This window comes from Metopolophium dirhodum, chromosome 1, assembly GCF_019925205.1.
Source record: "Metopolophium dirhodum isolate CAU chromosome 1, ASM1992520v1, whole genome shotgun sequence".
In the NCBI taxonomy this organism is placed as follows: Eukaryota; Metazoa; Arthropoda; class Insecta; order Hemiptera; family Aphididae; genus Metopolophium; species Metopolophium dirhodum.
Window position 1 is genome coordinate 60,469,367 of NC_083560.1, and position 25,732 is coordinate 60,495,098.

At 28.3% G+C, this 25,732-nt stretch overlaps 4 protein-coding genes across 4 annotated transcripts; 1 reads left to right on the plus strand and 3 right to left on the minus strand.

The window, feature by feature from the left end:
• Positions 1-1,405: 1,405 nt before the first annotated feature.
• Positions 1,406-13,091, minus strand: LOC132933918 (uncharacterized). The gene is made up of 3 exons (XM_061000192.1): positions 12,505-13,091; positions 8,697-9,308; positions 1,406-2,531 (listed from the first exon to the last, which is right to left on the minus strand). Exons 2-3 carry the CDS (start codon positions 9,287-9,289, stop codon positions 2,498-2,500), a joined length of 627 nt encoding a protein of 208 aa, XP_060856175.1. The 5' UTR covers positions 9,290-9,308; positions 12,505-13,091; the 3' UTR covers positions 1,406-2,497.
• Positions 2,293-5,214, plus strand: LOC132933919 (protein stum). Its single transcript, XM_061000193.1, has 2 exons — positions 2,293-2,500; positions 4,269-5,214. Exons 1-2 carry the CDS (start codon positions 2,293-2,295, stop codon positions 4,343-4,345), a joined length of 285 nt encoding a protein of 94 aa, XP_060856176.1. The 3' UTR covers positions 4,346-5,214.
• LOC132933917 (UPF0489 protein C5orf22 homolog) lies at positions 11,154-12,511 on the minus strand. The gene has a single exon (XM_061000191.1). It carries the CDS (start codon positions 12,419-12,421, stop codon positions 11,294-11,296), a length of 1,128 nt encoding a protein of 375 aa, XP_060856174.1. The 5' UTR covers positions 12,422-12,511; the 3' UTR covers positions 11,154-11,293.
• A 7,028-nt stretch (positions 13,092-20,119) lies between the features above and the next one.
• LOC132935300 (uncharacterized) lies at positions 20,120-24,867 on the minus strand. The gene is made up of 6 exons (XM_061001794.1): positions 24,490-24,867; positions 23,044-23,231; positions 22,373-22,478; positions 22,153-22,292; positions 21,124-21,250; positions 20,120-21,054 (listed from the first exon to the last, which is right to left on the minus strand). Exons 1-6 carry the CDS (start codon positions 24,583-24,585, stop codon positions 20,638-20,640), a joined length of 1,074 nt encoding a protein of 357 aa, XP_060857777.1. The 5' UTR covers positions 24,586-24,867; the 3' UTR covers positions 20,120-20,637.
• Positions 24,868-25,732: the final 865 nt, after the last annotated feature.

Genomic DNA, 25,732 nt, shown 5'->3' on the forward strand with positions numbered 1-25,732 from the left:
AAGTGCATTTTCACCTCCTGATATTTTCTGTTGGAAGTGCACACTAATCATCTGTTTGTTTACATTTTCAAATATAATATATATATATTATATTGTGTTCAGTGGCCTATTTATGGGGAAGGGGCACACAAGGGGGCCCGTGTACTGCACATTTGTATTTCACTAAAATACTAAATACGATAGTTATTTAGTCTATATGTGCATTTATTAAATACCTATAACCTAAGGAATGAACATTAAAAAATGTGTGAATTATTAACTAAAAGATAATTTAAATTTTTTCTTGATTTTGATGAATTTTGTCAAAATTCCAACTTGTATTTTCAACTATGACATAAATGTATTCCTGATAATTTTTTAATGGTAAACGAAACACTTAGATGAACTGTTTACTAAATTATTTTTAATTTTGAAAAAAAAATAGAAAATGTCAAATGTCAAATATCTACAAAAAGTTCAAAAATAGTTTAAACATTCTGAAAATTATACTATTCATTGAAAATTCTAGTATAAACTTTTTGAGGAAATTGTAAGAAGGTATATAATGGCAGTCTTTTGTTTTTTGATATTGTCTAGTTATGCGTAGAAATTCCAGTATTTTCTTAATTTTTATTTTATTTCCCTGGTATTTTAAAAAGTATTAGGACATTTTTACTTTTGACCCTCCCCCTACAAAGTACTAACTAGATCCAAATATTCAATCAGCTATCAGAAATCACCCTCAAAGTTTAAAATCGAAGCATTTTTACTTGCGCACATCATTGTAATTTGTCAAATCAAAACATTCATCGTTTAGCTCAGGATCTAAAAAAAACGGAATTAAACCTATTTAAGGCCTATTTTAACCTAACCGTGAGAGATAATCGATTAAATGGATTATCACTGCTCAATAAATACACATCCAGAAATAGAAATAAAAACTGGAGAAATAGTTAATACGTAGGTATTCAAATAACTAATATCTACTATGTAATAACTAATACGCATAGAAGACTTATTCAGCTATTGTCTATTATAATAATATTGTCAAGCATATTATGCAGTGTAAGAAAAATAATTTTTATGTTTATTAATATTTATATAATTTTATAAAATAAATATGGATATGTATTATCTTATTATAAAAGACTGAGAAACATGTGCCCATATTGTTAAATTTATAAACAGTGATAATGACTAAACATACCTATTTAATTTTAATTTGTGCCCCGTCCTAATATTTTTAAAAATACGCCCCTAGTTGTGTTTGAATGCCCACAAAAATAAAAAGTAAGTATTAGGTACGTACTACAACAGTAATACCACATGCAGTAGGTACAAATGTATATAACAATTTAAATTTATAGTTTTTTTTGTTTTTTTTATTAAGAACATACCGAAAAAAGTATAGCAAAAAAACCAAATTGAAATATAATATGTAGTTACATTAAATTTTAAATTTTTAAAGTTTAAAAGGTTATATCATACATTTTTGTTGATTAAACTAAATAACATAGGTGTTCTCTAATTATATTACTTTTACGTTTATAAGTCGGTATTATAATTATTGTATTAGAATGGACTTAAGACTAGCGTAAACTAATTTATGAACTACCTATGTAAATTATTTTACACATAATATCAAGAATCAAGTTGAAGAAAACAATTTGATTCAAATATGCAATGTACAATTATGCATATTATTCATTTTTGTCGATCAAATAATAAAATGTAGGATGTATTACAATAAACGAATTAAAATTAAAATTGCATACCCGCAAGGTCACACAGCACACTGTTATATAAAGAATATAAAATAAACTACTTATACATTATTTTACACATGTAGGTTACGATTAATCAAATATATTTTGAATGATACAAAATTACAGTCATTGAATCTCCTTACTTTTAATAGCATGTTTTTCAAACATTAAAAAATTCTATAGAAAATACAAATAGGCAAATAGCTAAAAAGTACCAAATAATTTCATCCAATTTCTGAAACATCTTTTTTGTTTTAGGTACTGGTCAACAATTGGTTTTATACTTATATAAAATAATTATTATTTATTATTATCCATTGAGTAGGTATAAAGTAAACTTAAAAAAAAAATTTTTAAAAATTAAATAAAAAAAAAACATTACATATTAATTTTCAGTTAATAATTAATTACAATCCCACAACTAACTACAAAAAATTTCTAAATTTCTAACATATATTTACTTTTTATTACTACGCGAAATATTATGAACTTGATGAATATTGAGTATAGAAAAAAATTATAATTTTAAATATTATCTGTGTTATTTATGTGGTTGATAGGCACGTTCTCCAGCGGGATGCTGTGCCTGTGCGTCGGAAAGCCAAGATTCACGGTCAACGACACGTTCCAGTCCAGGGTAGGCGCGTTCTGCGTGAACTTCGTCGTGGCCGCTGCTCAGCTGTTCACGGTGCTTTTTTGTTTAGTCGGTTGGGGATGGAGCATATGGTGGGGTGTGATAATGCTCAAGATGGCTAGTAAGTCGAGTCTTTTGAACGTGAATTATCTCTATAAAAAAATTTAGATATTTTATTAGTAGGTATAGGTTATATAGTACTAAATTTTATATTATACAATGCTGATTCTACCAAATTTGCCCTCACTTTTTAGAATTTTTTCACTCATCTTTTTCAAGCTTACTTTATAAATTATTACTGTTTGAATGCACACATAATTTTACAAACCTATCTTTGTAATATATTTACTCATATATTAACTAGCGTAAATTCGAATTTTTTTGCTATTTAATGTTTTGTAGTAGATATATACAATTTGTATAATATACTTGATTTGTTTTAAACAGAGGTTCCCGAAAGGCCCCAAAGACCACACGGTGGAGCTCGGAAAATTAATTGGTGTTTTTATTTATTGATCTTTGTCATGGATGTAATTTTATTTTATATTTTGTGTAAATTATTATTATTTTTATACGCTATTAATTTTATTTATTGTTATCCCGAATTCCCAAATCACGAAAACTACATCAATGTACGCCGTAATCGTTGACACACCCACACACCTCTCTCATAGAAGTAGTAAATTATTAATTTAAAACCTTATTATATGTAGGTAATTTTTTACTGCGTCATTAATTTGATATAAATGATTGGTATTTTGAAAACTTCTAATTTTATTCACAATAGTGGACAGTGGTACACTGGTATTTGGTACCTATACATAACTAATTCGTAATAAACATGAGTAGCGTGCAGGAAAAACTAAGTGTGGGATGTGGAACGTCTGGTTTAAGTGTAATTATTAATTTTCTTTACACCTTGTAGTAATTATACAATTAAAAGGAAGTGAAAAATTGCAACAAATGAATCTCAGGATTGAATACAAAAGAAAGAGAATTAGTATTTAATAATTTAATTGTTAACACAAAAATTATGTTTCCAAGTATAAATATATAATTAAATTTACTTAGACTTCCGATATATAGTACTAATAACTAATTAGTAAAAAATATTCATAAATAACTGGACCCCTCCACCCAAGTTGTATTGTTTACTCTTCACTTTAGGGCATAGATAATAACTGATTTATACCACTTTATGGTATGATAATAAATAAAAATGAGTGATGCACAATTTTTGATTTTCCAAATTGCTAACGTATTTGATATTAGTAAAAATTGCAATAGAACCTATAATAATATAGTTAGTCACTTTTATATAGATAGCTATGTGTCTATATCTATATTAAAATAGTTGATTTTATGTTATTTATTATCCAAAGTTATACGATATAATATCAGTAGCCGGTATTAATTCAACATTAACATTATTTTCCGAAAAAATATTCTACATTAGAATTTCAAATAAAATAAAAAATAGCTATTTTAAACATTCATAAATAATTCAAGTGTATATATTTAGTGTTTACTATTCAACAGCATTATATTATAAACAAACGGTAAAGGAGTTGAACGACTTAAAAATAACATTTTTAAGCTACGAAGTATTCAATGTAGATACCTAAATGTTGGTTTTAAATTGTTCGCTTAGTACCAGTATGGCAGTAGCATACCTTTGTAAATTTAATTACCTAACTACCTACAACTAAAAGTATTTAATAGGTACGAGGTACCTATCACCTATGCGTAAGCCATGCATGCTTTAAATCAACTAATTCATGTGTAATACAGGTTTCACGTACGCCTGCAGAAGCATATAAAATAATAAAAATATATTATGTAATTAGCATGCCAAGCACTAAACTCGTGTCTTACGATATTGTTCGCAGAGAAATATCAGAAAGTCAAAATAATTGATCAACCCGTCGAAGCGCCCGTTGCCGTCGACCACAACCACCAGATCTGAATATCTAACACAGACGTTTTATTGTTGGATCTTATTGATATTGTAGTATAATTTATTATTATATCATACGAAATTCTTGAGTTTAATACATTACGGTTATCGGATTATGATATTGTATATATAATGTTATAAATCGGAGGTACAATATCATACATCCATAATAAAATGTATGTTACTTGTATTAAAAATAATTCATAGTGAAATAGTGATTTATAATAATATACCTAGTCGTTTGAACATTTTTGACCACCGATAATATTATATAGTTAGCCAGTTAGCCGTTAGGTACCTATGTATGGAATATAAATCATAATATGTGTATGTGTAATATTGTGTATATGTATAATATGTAATTGCAGATTTTTCGCACAATTTCCAGCGACTTCAAAAGTTACAAATTCACAATTTATACCCAAACCCAATTGAATAATATGTAGGGTACCTACTAGGATACCGTGTGCGTTTTATAGGCACGCAAATTGGAAGGCAACGTCAAGATTTGCATAACCTATATTGCCCATATAATAAGTCTTTTGAGATTAAACGATATTATTATCTATGCACATAATATACAAAGAAATTAATAAGTCGATCGTCTATGATTGAGTGAAAACCGTAGGCGTGATGATCAAAAACTATAAGGAGATAGTAGGTACCCGTACCGTTCAACAACATAATAATTAACTTAAAATGATTGCCTAATTATTATAATTGTTAAAACAATATACAATATACATATTATATAACAGGATATTATTGTATAAATAGTTAAATTAGGTATACCTAATCAATATTGAAATGCATATTATATATAGGTATTATATTATATTATATTATCGGTACATAATATTATAATATACAATATACATATTATGATCGCTATATTATGCTACTTTGATAGTCAATAGACATATTATATCGGTTGAAAACTATTACCCAATGGCCAAACGTATCCATTTGTTACCTATTTGTTAACCAGCTATTATTTTTAAATTATAGGTAGGTACCTATCTAATTCATCTGTATGACAATATTTAAATATACTTCGAACAACCTACAAACTAAGAGTGTGTACGATATTCGCACAACCTATACTAAGATGAAGCTACACAGACATTTGTTATCTCTGTCTTACAAATGCGTAACATACCAAATTGTACACTCAGAAGATCACATTTAGCTCCGTTATAGTTTGAAAACTAAAAAGAATTTACCTCTTATAAAATGTATAGGTAAGATTGTTATCTGGGGTATCTCATAAGCTTTTTATTATATTTTAATTTTAAAGTGAGTTATGCGTATTTTAAGATGTACAAACAATTTACAATTTTAAAATATTCATAACTCGCTTTAAAATAAAAATATAATAAAAAGCCGATGAGAGTTCTTAGATAATAATCTTATAATAGATCAATCTACTCTAATTTTTAAACTAACGGAGCTAAACTTAATATACTGAGCGTACAATTTGCTATGTTACGCACTTGAAATACGAAGACAACAAAATGTCTCTTAACACAAATTGTGTACCTATAACATCTATGATCTATGACCTATATTTTACTACCTATTTAATAATCTTACTATCATACTATATATTATTTTAATGATTCATAATTATCATCTAAATTCCAGATTTTAACTTCCTAACTTAATACAGCCGTTCCTAATCACGGGTTCCCCGCATAGGATGTCGCACACGGATTTCCTGGTAAAAGTCACGGCTATAATTCGGCTGTGATATAAAATATAAATGTATATACTATACAATTCTCACGAATTTTATACAAATGATGTGTGCGATTAATCGTGATGGGAAATCGTAATTAAAGTTTTTTACAATTAAGATGATTTTTTTGTGTACCTACCTATATTAGTCATAAACAGTAAATACCTACCTATTTAATTTTTAATATTCCAATAAATAATTTTGTTAAATTGTACTATTCTAGAAAGTAAACATAATACAACAACTGTATTACATTAATTGTATTATCTACTCATTAATTGTGGTTATTTACTGACATAAAAATAAGCATTTATAGGTACCTTCTACAGTTCTACCTAATATAATATTAGGTATGTATATTATTATTATTACCTATTGTATTGTCTTAATATTTTTTCCCAAGTATTAGTTTTGTTTAATTTTATATTTAATGCAGTGAAGAAAAAGTTTAAGCATTTATTTTATTTTATTTTAAATGCAATACATGTTTATTTTTATTAATAAAAATAAAGTTATAGTCATTCATTTCTTTATTCAGTATACACAAAATTCAAATCATTATTCATTAATAATATACAGGGATACTGTATACAGTTATAAAAATAATAACTTAACCTACCTATTTTTTTAAATTTAATGTATAATTAAAATCTTTTGTTTGAAGATAACCCATCTCACCTAACACAACGACGCGACACAAGTATAATTTTATACAGATCCCGGGCGAAAAGTTAGTTTTGTAAAAAGTAGGGCGAAAAGTCCACTCATTTTTTTATTGTCTGACAAAAAGTTCAAAAATACTAAATATTCTATTACATTTTTACTAACAATTATATAATATATTATAAGCATTACATATAATAGCATATATAATATATATAGTTAATATTCATTTAAATAATATAAATCATTTTCTTATACAATATACCTATTAGTATTATATTATATTTGATTACTATTCCTTATATTTACGTACAGTTTACAAATATTATTGTTCCGTATGAAAATTTAAAATAACAATCAATATAAAAGTAAGTTCAAAAATATACACAAACAATTATAAACCTTTAGGCTTTAACAAATGTTATAAATAATTTTTTAAAAAAAGTCAATCACTCTAAAATAAGAATAATAGTCATTTAAAATAAGTTACGTTTTCATTGTTTATGACCTGATTTAAAAAATGTATATTTAAAATTTGTATATAATGTTAAGTCCAAAAGGTTTATATTTTTGAACTTACCTTTATATTTATCATTATTTTGAATAAGAAGTACAAGGAATAGTAATCAAATATAATATATTAATATTGTATAAGAAAATTAATTACATTTTTTAAATGAATATTAATTATATGTACACCTAATATATTATACTATTGATTATTAAAATACTTAAAAATGAAAATTTAATAGAATATTTTTTTATTTTCTGACTTTTTGTCTGACGATAAAAATGTGCTTGGACTTTTTGACCAATAGTCCTTTTATACATGCATTATAATGTTGAAATTGGCTTAATGAACAAGACATGCACGTTTTTACTTTTAAAAAGTCGGAACGAATTAAAGTCAAACATAGGTACATTAAATGAACGAGTATAGGCCTATACTAAAGGTAGATTAATATTATTATTATTATTTCGAGTTTTTTTTATATAAATATTAACATTACTGTAATAGAAATGGTTACAAAACCTTGAGATTTTCATGATGCTCAAAATATAAGCGCATTGCAATACTGCATTATTTAATATGGGAGGTACATTTCAAGCATAGTAAGTAGATATGTACAGTGTAGGTACATTATTAACTTAGACTAATTTAAATTAATTTATTTCAACTAGTCATTACTTTAAAAAAAAAATAATAAATAAAATGATTAGTCTCTTAGTTACCTCTCCTGTAAATTATAATAAGTACATAACAAGAAACTTTTCAATTTTGGTATACCTAACATGGATTATTGATAAATCATAGTGATTTAAATTTTACAGTGGTATTGTGGACCTTAAATTATATTTGAATGGGGTTCATTTAACATAATATTTCATATTCTAGACTAGATTTCTTTTGAAATATTGGTAAGCTGATGAATAGTTAGTTTAATAGCAATTAGCATTTAAAGCAGTGAAACTCAACCTATGGGTCATGAACAAAATAGATTCGCAAAAAATTATTTATGGCTTGCTGTCATAAATTAATAACAATAGGCAAATAAAAAAATAATTTAAATATGAATATAATATTTGTATTTAACAGGCTTAAGTATTTAAAAAAATTAAATTTGTGGGACACCATAACAAAAAGGTTGGTTTATAGTAATTTAAGCAATTTAAAATATATAATATGCATAAAGAAGCAAAGTAGGAATTATGAAAGAAAATATTCAATTAAAACAATTATAATAATAGCAAGGTTGTTTGACATAAAAAGAAATGTACATTGTACAATATTTTAGTTAGGTAACTAAAATATATGATAATTGAAATTAATATATGAATACAAACAGTTCAGTTAATGTGTTAGATTAAAACGAGTTTTTTTATTTGTAAATTGATTAAATTAAATTATTACAATTCTAAAAAGTATAATAAAGAAATAACTATTTTGGGTAATTTTACCTTGAGCTTTTGTTTGTGGACTTTTTTCCTTTGTTGTTACGTCTTTTTGGTTTAACTCGTTCATCTTCACTATCATTTTTAGATTCGTCATAAGCGGTCTTAAAACCTTCTTGTATACGCTGTCGAGCTATTCGAGAACTATTTCTACTACTATAAGAATAAGTGCTTTGGTGTGGATTCATACATAATGCTAAATGTTTAGATAATAAAAGACACTTCACTGGTACAAAACATTTCGGACAATCAACTTCCTGAGTTGGTTTAGTGATATTCAAATTTTCAGCAATATGTACTAAGGTTGGAGAGTTAACGCGTCTTTCGTAATTAGAATCATACCGACTTGGATCAAGAATTCCTAATTTTAATTCTTTATGAACATTAAATATAGTTTTACACAGCAGCTCATCAAGTAATGAATCTACTGATTTCCTAACTTCAGGAGAGAAACGACTTAAGGCAGCCTCCTTTTCAGCTCTTAATTTTAAAATTTCAGAACTCTCTTCTTCATTGTTGTCTTCTTCTCCCATGTAGTTGTCGTCTTCATCATAGTCTGCAAATGGCAAATGCCTTCGCATAGCAGAGTAATCGTCCATCTATAATGATTCAAAGGATCTGAAAAGTAAAATAGTATTAAACTTTTGTTAATATTTTAATAATTTATAGATAGACTGATCATTGGAGTTGTAATAAATTGTATAATATTAAAATAGAATATTAGTAACTTATTATTTTATCTAAATTTTTAAAAGACAAGTAATGAATTATTAATTGTTATAAAAAAAATGGCTGATTGTTGTTACATAATAGTATTTAAGTACCTATCATAAAATATACCAATATTAATGTTTACCCATGTAAATGTGTATCAACTGTCATGATTTTTGAATAAATAATGAACACCGCTACAACATCCAATAATTAAAGACATCAATGTTTAAGAATCAATAAGAGGAATTATTTAAGTTGTTTAGTTCATAATACTTATAAAAACTTAATATGAGTAATATAAATTAAAAACTGGAAATATTTTACTGTTTATCAGTTTATACCTAAATTTATAATAATTTTGCATTTTTCAAAAAAAATAAGAACAATATTTATACCAATTATGCATGCCTATTGTGTAAATCAATTAAGCAATATATCTGATAAATAATATAATACCTTGTATAATATGATAATTATAATAATTTTATATCGCTGTATAATATTATAATTTAAAACTCAATACACAATAGTTTGTTTGTAAAATCACATATATTTAAATTTATAAAAAAAATATTGTATTAATAGAATAAAATTGAATTTATAGATTTACAACATTTAAATATTTCTTAGATCAAAAACAGTAAATCTGACACAAATGTTACACTATACTATAATTTATGTTTTAAAAATAAAAACATGAATAAATTATCAAGATCAAGATCTTAAAAATACTTGTAATGGTATCCTACAATATTATTAATTTGAGTTAAAATACAAATTCATTAAATTCTACGATAATATTTTTTCACATATTTAATTTAAACGAAAAAAATAAAAATATATTTTGAAGAGTTCCTGATTGTTTTTGAGTAATAAAGTAATAATAACTTAACATTTAAGTGCACACATAAAAAAATATATTTGTAAAAACGAATATTGTATAGTAGGTAATCTATAAACATACAATTTAATTCTGAGCCAAAAACTTTAATTTGATTCATATGAATTTAATACATACTTCGCCTAGAATTTAACATAGAAAAATATCTATTATTCATCACAATTTTACAGAGGTATTTAATCAAACAATCACTGTTAGATGAAAATTAAACTAAACAGTGAATACGTGATGTATGGTTTAACAATAACTTAAATAATATACTTTCAATCAACAATTTGAATCATCGATACTAATGACTAACAAATTAACCCCAACTATATAATATTTGAAAATAAATTAGTAAAAAAATAAAATAATATAATTTACAGCCTTCGGTAAAATGGTTAATATTTAATTTGTTTTAAAAATAGACATCCTACAATTAATGAAGTCAAATTTTAGCTACACATTTTTATCTGTTTAATAAATTATAGCCTGGATTTAATTAGATTGGTTTTTCTATTTTATAAATTGTCAATTGATAGACATGCAAAAATTGTTTTCATATACCTACTTAAAATGATTTATCTAAAACATTTTGAGAACCAAGCAGTGCTATCATTAGTAAGAGAATGATTATTATTTTTGGCTGATACATTAAATATTTAAAATAGACATACGACATAATATTATTAAAATAATTGATAGCAATATTTAGTGAGAATTTCTCATTAAATTAAATGTTTATATAATATAATATTATAATACTTAAATACTAAATATTATTTTGTTAACATTTAAAGTTTAGACATACTAATTTAGGTACTAAAAATAAAAATAATAAAATGTATAAACTAATGATAATGTACTTAAAACTCAAGACTCGCAAAGAAACTTTAAATTTAAGATAATACTAGTTGTAGAAAAATATTATGTTGTATACAGAATAAAAAAACTTACTAGCAATTATAATAAAATAAACTTATACTTTAAATTATGTTTTAGTAATTTAGGAACCTTCAGTACATTTTTGAACATTCAGTTTATTATACAAGCATTCTAGCTTTGCGAGCAATGATTCATTAATAAAGCGCGCACTTTCCAATGGACAGTAATCATCTCCCGTGGACAAGGCAATTGTAATGGCAGCTGGCTCGTGTATAATAGGTAAAAAGTTGAATACAATATCCATAGATTTCGCGATATCAGCTATGTCCGTGTGATGGTTAGGTAATTCAATGTTGTCAATTGTGCAACCAGCATTATGTACTATCAACCAGTCAATTGTATCGTAATTTTTCAACAACTCGTTTACAATAAACGATAAATCTTCAGTATTTACGGCAGTTAAAGTTTCAGTCGGATACTCATCTAATGACTTCCCGTCATCGAGATGCATGAACACAGATTCTAATTCTTGCAATAATATTTCTCTAGAGCGAGAACATTGTAGTAAACTGTTAACGTCCTCTTTATTAGTCGGAGAGTTATAGGTGTAAATTTTATGTAGATTAGTATACAGATTTGCTTTGTCGTACATGGTCAGAAATGGATTGTTTGTGGAGAAAAAGTCACAATCAAAATCTAAGATATAATGAGGATTATCTCTAGTGTACTCGATAAATTTATTTCGTAATAGCTCAAATTTTTCCTCGCCATCGTCAAACACTGAACTACACATGGTGAACACAAATAACTTGATTGTTCTTATATTAATGAGATCATTTTCCAAACAATAAAGACCTTCACTCAGATAGAAATCACTAGAATTAGTCAATCGTATGGCGCCAGACGTCTTGTGCTTGCCAATACTGAACACAATTTCACCTTCATTGAATTGCCGTGCCCAAGGAGGCTTTACCCAGATAATTTTATCAAAATGGCCGGCATACGCAGCTGGCAGTATCCAGTTCTCAATGCTCAACGAATCAAACAACTGTTCTTTTTCGTAAACGTAATCGGCCGGCATATCTTTCGGAATGGACAAATCAGGATGCGAATCGAAATGCAACAGAACATTGCCATACAAGGGCAAGTGTTTCGAACCTATTTCCCGGTAGATATATCGCAATGCGTCGTTATGGTCGTCGACTACGTGAACGGGCATTGTTGAGTGTTTCTTTATTTTGTAAACCATGTTTGTTTCTAATAATTTTTACAATGAACGTTTATAATGGTAAACTCGTTAAGCGTAAGTTGTACGAACGCGATTCTACTTACTGTGGCGATCGTGATCAAGCGGACAGTGTAGAACAACAACACTATATCGTCGGAGCACGGCGCGATGTACAGGCAGGATGGCTGGTCGACGTTGGGCGGGCGGCTGGCTGTCTGTGGATCACCACCAACGTGGTCGCACGCACAAAGTCGACGACGATGAAGCGTACACGGTGGTGACTCGGACGGTGAAGCTGCGATTTGCGATGTGACAGAGTTCTGCACCTGCGGTCGTCGATGGCGGCCCGAAGGACGAGTGACAACGCCAGACGTGAAAAGAAATTTGTGGAAAAACAAAAAAAAATCAACGAAGTACGAAGACGCTCACTAGGGAGACATTAAGTAGTGGTACAGCCTGCGAGTAGTGCGGCAGAGAGGGGGCGTGCACGAACTACCGTGACAAAATAGACAGGTATGTCTGCAATAGTTGTATATTGGTCGAAGTTGCGCATCCCCACTATTTTCTTCACATCGCGTACACAAACAATTTCGTAATTTTCGGGACTAACAAAGGGGATGACGACGGTTGACTAGTCGAACACGCGTTGTTGCCGATTGGGTGTCGGACAGTAGCGGTCTGGCGGTAGGTCGTGGAATCAGCAGCAGCAGCAGCAGCCTAGACCGTCGTACCAGTGTGGTAGTAGTGGCAGTACTGTTGTAGTCGTAGTAGTTGTTGTAGCGATGGAGGTGGCAGTGGTGGTACTGGCGGTACCCGATGTTTAGTAAACAATGTAACGTTACGGCGCACTGCGCCACTGTAGCGGTTCAAACACCATGTAGAATCTAAAAGCTATCTTCTCTACATCGTGGGTTCAAAACAAAACAATGAAAAATAGAAATTCTAGCCAACTTTTTTTCCTCTGGATTTTTACATCTCCCAAAATAGATGTCATACATGACTGTCTATACTGCCTGTCTACCTCCCAAACCTAGATGTACGAATCGTGACCGTATAATAGTTTAAAATACATTTTAAATTGTAATAGGAATAAACTTCGGCTTTATAATACATTTGATTAATCATTGTATTCATTATTCATTGCACAAATTTATTTGTCAACAATTATAGTAAAAATATTCCAACATTTTAAATGTCCATGTAAATAGTTTTAACACTTTTAAGTTAACTAGTATGACTGTATAAGTATTATTACAATTCTCATTTGAGTAGGTACCTATCTAATAGTGGGATTTTTTTATGTATCAACTAAATCTACATCACAGCGGCGGACTTTGCGGCTGCTCAAAAATGATTAGTTATTGTTATATATTTATAGTAAAATCGTTATAAATATTTTATATTTTCGTATCAAAAAGCGTAAATGTGAACAACTGTTTATGTTAGGTATTTAAGATTTTACATTTCGGTTCGGCTGATCGTCCCTCCTCGGCATCAATACATCATCAGAAATTACTATTTACCTATAACTAGGGCATGGATTTAAATAAATGTATTTTTGTCTGAATTTCCTAAAACATAGATTTCCAAGCAAAAAAATCGTTTTGTACATCAACAAATTGAAAATTAAGTTTTTATTTAGCTTTTTTTTAAAAACTTATTGGATACACGGGTAATCCCCGTGAAGGGGATAAGGTATAAAAAAAAAATTGTAAGTAGGTAGTATATCTGTATATAAGTATATTCACTATTTATTCAATAATCAATACCTACCAACTTACCATATCACTGTCAAGTATATTATGTGAATAGGACATAAGTTCGTGGACCGTGACACCGTGGTATAAAATAAATAGTCTATATGTTGTTGGCGATTGAGTGAATATCCATCTACATTTTATCTAACTTCAAACGCTAATAATATGTATTTGCGGGATTCAACTCGTCATTTTTTTAAAATTTTTTATAATTATTTTTGTAAGCAAAACCAAACGAAATGAGAAAATTGAATTTGTCAAAAACTGGGTTGCGTAAAATTCATGTTTGGCTGAAATTTTTGTCGAAATGTCGAAAACATTGCATTTGAAAATGTTATTGTGTATTTGTGCGCATAAAATATAAATTAATATAGGTACCTACTATAAATGTCTCAAGTATATCCAAGTAGGCACTCACACGATTAGTATTTTTTAAATTACAACAAAATAACTAAAATCGTTATTTTTCGTTAAAATATCTAATTTTAGTCTAAATATAAACTGAACATTCCTATAAAACGTATATATTTTGGTTACTGGTTAGGTTATTGTATGAACTACTTTTAAGAAATCTTGTTTTAAATTATTAATTCTTAGTTATACCTAAACATTTTTAACTACAAAATAAATTGCAAATTATCGAGATTTCGATGAATTTTGTACCAATTTGAACTTTAATTGCTTATAAAAAAAACCATGCCTACCATATTCATATTTCAAAATTACTGCGTAGTATGCTACAGCCCCCACAGAAACTTTTGTAGCCCCCTCATGGTGTTCACATTCATTTTTTACATTTTATCCGAAATTATAATTTTAAATGTTTTTATAATTTTCTAGTCCTATATAGCCCCCACAAAGACCAAACTACGCCCATGATTGTACCAATATAGACAAAGATATAATAAACATTTAGTTAAAATATCAACCATCAAGAACAGTTATTCCTTTTTGAATCACAACTAAATAAGAAAATAATTCGACGAGAAATCAATAAATTAACGCGTGAATATCGAACGTTGTAAAAATGTAAACTTCAAGCTCGCACAAGAATTTAAATTTTCTGGATTTCCGGTAATAACTTTTTTTTTTAATGGAGACAAAATTAAGAGTAATATTGCATTCAATTTTGATTATTTTTGACCAAGCGAAAATATTATATTAATTGACTATATAAATTATTGTTAAAAAAAATTAAAAACTTATCTTTAATAAAGAAATAAAGGGACCTATAAATAGGTCAAGAATCAAAATATTTTGAAAATTAAATGGTATATAGAAAATGATAATATAAACATATTATTATGTACAGACTGTAGACCCACAAAAACATAAAATATATCAATCGATTCATTGGAGCGTTAAGAATCTAAAATATTGTCACAACATTTTTTTATAAGCGATTGAACTGATCGAAGTTTAAAACTCAAATATTTTCTAAAATGTGACACCATCAATGGGTTGTATTTGTACATGTTCTATGGATATTATAATTCAAGTGTTTTAGAACTATTTGTAAGTACCTATTTATAAGCTATAGTTTTTATTGCATTAGAATAATATATAATATAGTATAATATTATATTATATTATTTTTTAGATGAATTATCGCGCTTCGCCAGTGTAAAATATTTGTGTATCACCATACACCTCCCCATTCCTGTCTAAAGTGTTGGGTAGTAACACAAATTACAAATTACTGTAACAAAATTACTTTTGCAGTAATTTAATTATATTTAAATAAATTTAACACAATTGTAACGGAATTACATTTAAAAGTAAACATTGTATAATATTAAGTCATTAACAATGTAATCCTTAAGACTATTTGCCCGTATATTTAAATAAATAAATAAATAAATAAATATGTAATTATTTGTATCGGGCAATATGTACAGAAGAGTTGTACACATTGATTTGTTGAGTATAATAGTTAATAGCAATTTCTAATTTAAAATTAATTTATCTTGTGAATATTATTATTTAGAGATAAGCTATGTAATTTAATTGGAATCTAATATGATATAAATATATTATCATTAACCAACTAGGTACTTACAAGGATAGATTATTACAAATACCTAGTAGATATTTAAAATAAAAGCCAAAGCAAATATTTTGGTGTATTTTAATATAAGCTAATACATATTATTTGAATTGTTAAATTGTTATTTTTTTAAAAATAAATATGTAGGTATTTAAAATTGCCCATATTATCTTGTTTTAAAACATTAAAAACCAATCCTGAATCTTTTATTGTGATATACTAAATGGTTTATATTTATTTAAAACAATTGAAATAGGTAAGTAGATATCTAAATCTTATAAGTTAATTTGTACACCAAATATTGAAAATATTTTTGATGATTATATAAAAATATATAAACCCATTTTCCATAAATGCAGCATGCAAATTGTGAAGCCATACCTAATTTTTTCCTCAAATACAGAATAACTGACAAACATTTTAAAGAATCTCGTGACGGAGTTTTTTTTCAAAAACTGCTGTTTCTGATTCTAATAATTATGTTTACTCAATACTCCACTCAATATCTATAGTCTTATATAAGTTTTTTAAATGTCTAGGTAACGATGATACTTTTAATAATTTGTTTAAGACCTTAAACAATAGTACAACTACATGCCTGGATAAATTATACAACTGTACATAAAAAAATATATAATAATACTGAAATAGGTATACAAAATAAAAAGTATAATGTTTATTACATTTGATATTATTAAGGTATATATATAAAATGTATTTTTGTAGTTCAACCATGTAAGAGCCATTGTTCAGATGTTTAGTTTAAATTTAAGAGGACGTTACACCCGCATGTGTTGTCTCCGTCTTACAAACGCGTAACATACCAAATTTACGCTCAGAAATTCAAGTTTAATGCCGTTAGCTTAAAAATCCGAGTGAATCGACCTACTATGAAACTTGATTGTGAGAACATTATCTGTGTTTTGTTGGAAGTATTTTTACGATAATTCAGCTTTTAAGTGAGTTATAGCATGTATAATAAATGTAAATTGAAAATGTTCATAACTCAATTAAAAACTGAATTACCATAAAAATACTTCCAACAAAACACAGATAATGTTTTTACGATCAAGTTTCTTAATAGGTCGATTCACTCTGATTTTTAAGCCAACAGCATAAAACTTGAATTTCTGAGCGTAAAGTTGGTATGTTACGCGTTTGTAAAACGGAGACAACACATGCGGGTGTGGCGTCCTCTTAAATATCATTTAAAGCAGCGGTTCTTAACCTGTGGTCCTCGGCCCCCTGGGGGTCCGCGGTAGCCTTAACACATAACATACGTCAATAAGTGACATGAATGCATTATTACAATATTGTTGGATTATTTATTTTTTTTTTCATATATATAATATGTAGATTCTACACCAAACATTTGTATTATTAATATTTATTAAGTAAAATCAGTTTTTCTTGTCCATACGAAATGTAAATGCGTACAGCACTGTAGTCTCGGAAATCTTATATTTACTGCCACTAAGTGCAGCTGATCGATCGTAGTCAACTATAGTTGTATACATATTACATTTTTACAAAAAATTATATGTAATAAAATAATTATAAATGCGTATGTTTTGTTATGTCTACTTATGTAATTTGTTATATAAAATAATGATTATAATTTTGGTTATAACATGAGATGTTTTGTAAAAAAAAAAGGTATTTGAAAAAAAATTTGGTAGGGGGTCAGCGATCTACAAAAGGTTAAGAACCGCTGATTCAAAGCTTTGAATAACATAGTTAATAAATCTAATCCTATACTCATTTTGGGTGCCAGGTAATTGGGCAACTAAAATTTTACATTTATAACAAATAAATTTAGTGATAGGGCAACTATTTTAAACAAGTTTTTTTTTGATCCGGTAATTGAGCCACTATATTTTAATAAAATAATATACATATCATTATTAAAGTTGCTATACCACTGCAGGGCAAATGAAACTTAATTGAAGAGATCATGTGCCTTATTAAAATGAAATAAATGAATCCAATATTAAATTGAATATAGTTATTAGGGGGTTTGACATTGATTCTTGGTTGTAGTCCTATGAAATGGATAAAAATAGCCAATTGCGTAATTTACAAAGAATATAAAACATTGAATAACATCATATCAGTTGGTTGCAAACTATACGATCCTTGATTAGTATTGTCTGTAGTGCCGTAATATACGAGTAAAATAAGTCTTTTTTTAATAAGTACAATGGTAGTAATTATGTCCGAGGAAATAAATTATTGATTTTTAATATTGTTAAAATTATTTATATGTACCGTAATATTTCCAGTGCTGCAACTAGGATTCTTTTGTGTTATAAATTGGTGGACCAATCTCCGGGCACCCTTTAAAAATATATTTATGATTTGTGGCTCAACATCCGAGTGATAAAATGTAAAAAAATATTGCATACAACACAGGTAGATAAAATGTGGCACAATTACCAACCGTCCCTAATTTTTATTGCATCTATATAAATATATGATTAAAAATGTTAGTATCTGGACCCCAATTAATTATAAGACAGTTCAACATTGCCCTTCATAACACTAATAACAATATATCAATTATATTGAATAATAGCTGACACTGCAGTGCACTTAGTTGCCCTTAAAAAATTGTGATTGTTCAAATCCTTTTGGATGTAACTCGCAGCAGTAAGTGCAATTCAGCCACCCTAGTAGATCGGATCGCGGACATTGTGCGACAGCATATCAAGTAGATATGTATATCTAATATATAAAAATGTTGTGCCACAGTGTTTGTTATTGAACTCCTCCGAAACTAAATAATGTTCTAATTGTATACATCTCTAATGAAACGGATCAAGTATGATAGAGAAAATCGAATAAACATTTACCAGACTTAATGGAAAACTTTTAGTTACCAATTGTTTCCCATGAATTTTTTGAGTGTACTGTTTATAAAGAACTACTTTTGAAGTTATATAACAATTGTAACTATATAATATTTTTATAATAATTGATTTTCTTATTTTTTCAAAATATATTATGTTGGTAGGAAGAAAATATTTAGATGAAGCTTATGCTGTTCATAGTCCTAGGTACTGAGTTAGAAGCACCAAATTTTACTTGTTGCAGTATGTTTTAATTATGAACAAAAGAGCCAAACACCATCCTCCTCTTTTGTTTAACATAATCACAAATCAGTGGAAAACTATACCAATAATTATACCACTAAATAGTTATGGTGAAACTTATTTACTTGATGATGGTTTGAGTAAAAAATATGACCGGATTTTAGAAAATATTGAGAATTACTCTTAATACCACCAAGACCAAATATGCAACCATCATTGAATAAATAAGTTTCACCATAACCATTTAGTGGTATAGTTGATCCACTTGAATCTACTGATTTATAATTATGTTAAACAAAATAGGAAGATTTGGCTCTTTTTTTCAGCACATTTGCTCGACTCTTTCAGCCAGCTCATCTCAATCATAGTCTTGCTCCCGTTGCAATTTGCAATTAAATGCATCATGCGTGGGCTTCCAACATGAGTAGCTAAGAGAATGGTCAAACGACCAAGTAGCGATGGTGTGACACAAGTGGATGTACTCGTCTGATCACAACTTCGACTGATTGAAACAAATGCAATTGAGACGCTCTATTAATATTCAAATTAAAAAAAAATAATAATAAATAATTATTATTCTCAACTCCTATAACCCATAGCAACCATTAACAAACAAAAATTGTTATCGTGAATCTCAAAATTCCTGTTGCGAGCACCTACCAGGGGTGATCAATTCCTTTTTTAAATTAGTCCATGACACTCACAAAGAATGTGGCTTTCTATTGATGAAAGAATTTTCGAAATCGGTTCAGTAGCTCCAGAAATTATCTTAACAACGGTAACTAATAACTTCTCTTTATATAATAACTTCACAATAGTATAGGTTACAAGTGATAACTGTCAAAATTCAAACAAAATAGAAAACAAAATGTATAAGAACAAAAAAAAAACATAATTTCTGAAAAATAAATATGCTGTTTGTGGCTTACCTCACTAAGTTATAAAACCAAAATACATATTTTACTTGTATAACTAAAAATATATAAAGATAAATAAGCCAAAAAAAAAAAATACATGCATCTTTATATGATTGAATAATATTCATTATGAGCACTTTTCAATAACACATAAATAGTAATGCCAAAAAAATCATTTTACACTTATATAGAATCTGTATTGACTGTAATTTTCATAACAGTTCAACTTCAATTTATAACTTTTAATTAAATTATTACTTTTATAATTACTTTTACTCATGGTAAAAAAATAAACCAAGGTTTAAGTTGAAAAAAAAAATTATTATTTACTTATAAAATATAGTACTTAATACTATTAGTTATAGTATTAGTAAGTTATATGATTATTTGCTGCTTATGTTTAATTTTTTTTAATTATCTTCTTTTAATTATATGTAGACACCATTATTTTCTCATAGAGTTTATCAATAATCATTTCTGACGTTTCTCTATGCTCTTCTATATAATTTTTAGAGTTACATTGTTCTTCATCCTTTTTAATTGATTTTAAATTCTTGACCTTGTTTTCAGACTTGTGTTCATCAAGTACAGCCACATCATTCTTTAACTGGGTACCGGTAAAACCAACTACATTACTGTTTTGAAGTTCAATGGGGTTCTCTATGGGATTATGATTTTGCGGTTCACATGGGTCTCCTTCTATTGTCCTTAACAGATCGCAAACAGACTTATATCCTTTAGCTTTAGCTACTTGTGCCAATTGTCCAGTTGGAATTTTGCCTTGATAACGCCTACAAATGCTGCAGTTACATTGACCGCGACATGGTGGACAAGCCCATACCTTTGTATATTATGTAAAAATAAATAAATAATTGTTTGCCTTAAAAATATATTAATAAATATAAATTACCGGATTTAATAAAGCTTGAGCTACATCTTCACCATATCGTCTAACCAAACAAAAACCACAGAACATACCTCTCATACCTTTACAACTCTCGTGCCGACAGTATGATTTTTGGTCCAAAGTTTTCTGCCTGAAAAAATTATTTTAATTTTGAGTAATCATCACTAATCAAACTACATTTAACCAAATCATACTGGTAAGTAATATAATTCAGTTTAGACAGAGGTCTAAAATGTGACTAATTGTGTTTAACCACATAAACATTTTTTTTTTAATTAATAATTTTGAATCATATTTTTGGGAACCAAAGTACATTGTTTTTAGTATTTTTTGATTTATTTACCTCAACTCAAAATAAAAACTATGCACTAATGTTATTATTATTATTAATTAATGTTATCATATACATTTTTTAATAAAACCAAAATATCTTATTTTAAACTTTTAAAGAATCAATTTTTTTAATTTTAAAATCATAATTTTTATTTAGTATTTAACTAAGTTACATTTTTGCAGGAAACTGGTAGAGTATTTTTAGTAGACATGGAGGTATTGATGTTGAGATCCTGTTAAATATTAATGTTATATTTTTAATTGCTATCATAACAAATTTGTCATTTATAAAAATTAAACATAAACTTATAAATTACTTAAGAAAATTTGAAAAAATAAAAAATATCTATCAAACAAATAGAAATTAATTTTTCCTAATAATAAACCATAGAAAATCAAAACAAAATTCTTGTAGTTTTTTACGGCAAGAATAATTACAATATATTAAGAAAAACATAAATGTTTTTCCCACTTGTTCTTGGTATAATTTAATCAACATAACATCATGCTCATACATATTTCACTGCTATACTTAATTTTGATATGAAACCTTTTAAACACTTATGGTTTTATATAATTAATAGTTTATACAAAACATAAAAATAATTACTGAATTAGGTAATAATAATTAAATAAATTCTTCACATTATATGTAATATAGTAGTCAGTTTAAAAATCATTTTCAGCACTAAATGTTACCTGCATTGGTGGCAAGTGGTCCCTTTATCACTACTATATTTTTTTCCTACAGAGCGATAATGTATGTTGTCTAACATTTCTTTTGTTACAAGAGATACATCCAATCGAGAAACATTTCTGCTAAACGTTCGTTTTGAAACCTGATCATCAAACATAATACAATTAAAAATGTATTTTATACCAATAGTTATTAGTTATATTGAATAGTTTGTTGAATTACTTTAGATTTAAGTGAAGGACACTTTTTCTGTTGTTTAAATTTCTGTTGACGTTTTTTGTTTTTTCCATCTTTATTTCCATCTTTAGAATCATAGTAAATTTGCTTTCTGAATGATGACAAAAATAACATTCAAATTGCATACAAAATAAATAACATATGATAGAAGTGAATGCATATATATTGTGTCCTTTGTGTTAGACTGTTAATTGATCGGATAAAACAATATAAGGAATAGAATAAGAGTTTACTGCTAACATTTATGTAATGTTAATGGCAAGAACTTATAAAATAACAAATATACCTGTATACAAAATATTTTTAAAATATTAAAACAATTTTTTTTTAAACCATTTGTACACACAAAAAAAACTTATGTAAGTATTTGAAAAATTATCAAATACAATATACATAACTATATTATAATTGTTAACTAAAAGGAAACCTAAATTAATTTTTTCCACAAATAAAAAATTATCTACCAATACTCAAAAGTTCTTTACTTATATATATTTTTTTGTATTACGAACTTTGTTGAGTAAATTAAATCAATAAGTAGATATAATACCAAAAATGACTAAGTAGGTAGAAGACATAATATATTAAGTTGCCTTGCATTTCTTAACTGACTAATGACTAATATTTTTTTATAAATATATAATTATTATTTATACTTTTTAGAACGTGATGATCGACGGATATCTTCTCTTTGAGCCCTTTTCGCCTTTGATGATTTTTCCAGTTTAGAGAATAATTTCACTCGTAGCCCTGGTATATGAGCTGCCCTTCTACCACTCCGGAATCGCAAATTTGTTTTAATGTTCTGGGAACTTTGCAGAGCATTACTAAATATATCGCCCACCTGAACCAAAATATTTAACTAAAGCTTATAGTTCTAAATGAAACCATCAAAATATTCTTAACATGTAGGTAGGTAATAAAACAATTAATGGAGGAAACCGATCCTCTAACAATATTTATTACCTGTGCAGACCTTATCACAATAAGAACCACAAATAAAGGTTCACAACCAACCCACTGTAGGTAGTGATGAATAATTTTATTACCTAGTAAATTCAATGTTGGCTAAGTGTTCTGGGTATTTATAAGTTTGCACAACAATAACCTATTTTTGTTAATGTTTAAATTTAAACTTATAGCCTTGAAAGTCTAATGGAAGTATTGAAACAAATTAATTTATGTTAGTATGCATATCACTGATAAGTAATAACTACTAAAAGAAAAAAACATGTTTGCATTTGAAAAAGAGTATATAAGTTGAATTAAAGTGATTAAACTTTATTGCTTATCGTTATATATTATTTATATGTCGATGATTATGATTAAATAATATTTCTATTTTATGTCATTATCATGCTATTGTGGCATAATTTCATTTTGGCTTTTGGTTTTATACTTCTAGAACTGTTGTTTTTTTTTAGGTAACTTATAACTAATCTAAAACTATAAATATAGATATAAAACCATAGCACGCTACTTAATATTTTTCTTCAACAAGGAAAATCTATAATTCATAAGTATCTTTTGTTGATAAGCAACCATTGGTAGCATGAATAGCTATTTTATGAGACGGCCACCTCATGCAAATTTGGCGGTGGCTATCCCATTGACTCTAGTCTCCAAGACCTATACAGCTAGACTAGTTTATAATTTATACTCGCATAGTCACATACGACCTGAGTTTAAAATGTGTAAAAAATAAATGTAAAATGTGAAAAAATTGATGTGTGGGTAGGTACATATTTAAGGTAGTTGCTTCTTCGGAAAAAAAGTTCACCCCACCACTGTAAGTAACCATGATAACAAAAACGTTTCAAAAATCGGTCAGAAACAAAGTCTTGTACCCAGTCTTAAAACATATTTATGTTAATAAGTAATTATCTGGTTCACAAAATAAAAATATAATATACCTAGGTATTCATACAATAGTTTACAGTGGGTGGGGGAGGGGGGCAACATGTGAACCAACGATGCGTGAGAAGGTAACATAGTTTAGCAAACTGCAGGTATGAAATACTACGTTAAGACCTAAGACTGTCACAACAAACGATATATTATATTAATAATATTAATAATAATAATAAAAATATTATACAGACCTCGTGCTTCAGTTTATTCATGTTCTCTTGCCGTAAGAGTTCGTACTCTGACAGACCAGCAGAGGTGGAAGCCCCCTCGTTGATCGGGGCAGACATCTTGTCTGTGACAAAGGCTTGAGCTATTGTTACAGCTAATGAATAGCAGCTTAAAAACAAAGTAAGTCGCAAATCTGAACGAAAAGTGTCAACACACTAACAGGACATTAGAGGAGACTGAAGAAAGCCGAGACTATAAGAGTATGACTTTTAAGTATTGACTATTGACTATTTGACAATATGAGACACGGGAATACGGATTACGAGAAATCGAACGGCGGACATGGTGGTCACTGGTCGGCGGTCGCCGGTCGGAACGGTTTGCAGCTTTACGAGTTGCCGGATTGCGACAACGACGCTGCTGCGGCGACGACTGTTGCACTTGCAGTGCTGCGACCTGTGGGCTGCGGGCTGCGACTTGTGACAAGTTTTCTGGCTACTTAGCACTGGGTACTGGTTAGGCACTGTGGCGGCACCGGCGTCCGGCTCGTCTATAGGCGCAGTCCATAGGCAATAGGCGTAACTAGGGTCAACATTCTGGGGGGGGGGGGGGGGCGCTACAGTCCACCTAACAAAATAATTTAAAATAACCCATAGGTGGCTTATATCTAAATCTATAAGGAATACTGGTGCGGAAACAGTGAGCGGGCTGCTGTGGTGGACTGGTACACGGAACGCGGCGGGCAGCGGTCTGGTTGTAATATTTTACAGAGACCGCATGGTCGGCCCGCTTTCTGTTTGAATGTGCATTTAAACAGGGTCGGTCTAATTTACTGACCTGCTGGTTTACTGATTTACTGATTTAGGGCCACAGCGGCCATAGCATGGGAAAACAAAGTCCGAATGAGTTGAAACTCCACAAGGGCCATTATACGAGTTGTACCGTATTTAAATACTTTGAAAATTTCAAGTTCCTACCGCAAAAACCCAAGCTGTTATAACGCAGTTCAGTAATTAATTCACATAATCGAATCAGTAAAATCACGCACCGCTGTTCAGGAAAATTGATGATTTGCTCTTACACCCGCAATACTTAACCAAAAAATATGAAACTTTGTACGCTGCATATATTGTACCGTATTTAAATATCGTAAAAATTTAGAGTTCCTACCGCAAAAACCCAATCTGTTATAACGCAGATCAGTTATTTGTTCACATATTTTATATGTAAATCGGTTTCTACAATCGAACAATAAAGAATCCTGTA

Excerpts from the sequence above, each read along its gene's own strand:
- LOC132933918 (XM_061000192.1), bottom strand. The coding sequence starts at position 9,289 with ATGGACGATTACTCTGCTATGCGAAGGCATTTGCCATTTGCAGACTAT. Across the intron at positions 2,532-8,696 it reads TCCACAAACAAAAGCTCAAG|AGATAATTCACGTTCAAAAG; the intron begins GTAAAATTACCC and ends ATTTTTTTATAG.
- LOC132935300 (XM_061001794.1), bottom strand. The coding sequence starts at position 24,585 with ATGTCTGCCCCGATCAACGAGGGGGCTTCCACCTCTGCTGGTCTGTCA. Across the intron at positions 23,232-24,489 it reads TGAATAAACTGAAGCACGAG|GTGGGCGATATATTTAGTAA; the intron begins GTCTGTATAATA and ends ATTTTGGTTCAG. Across the intron at positions 22,293-22,372 it reads GTCCTTCACTTAAATCTAAA|GTTTCAAAACGAACGTTTAG; the intron begins GTAATTCAACAA and ends TTTGATGATCAG.
- LOC132933917 (XM_061000191.1), bottom strand. The coding sequence starts at position 12,421 with ATGGTTTACAAAATAAAGAAACACTCAACAATGCCCGTTCACGTAGTC.
- LOC132933919 (XM_061000193.1), top strand. The coding sequence starts at position 2,293 with ATGTGGTTGATAGGCACGTTCTCCAGCGGGATGCTGTGCCTGTGCGTC. Across the intron at positions 2,501-4,268 it reads GATAATGCTCAAGATGGCTA|AGAAATATCAGAAAGTCAAA; the intron begins GTAAGTCGAGTC and ends TATTGTTCGCAG.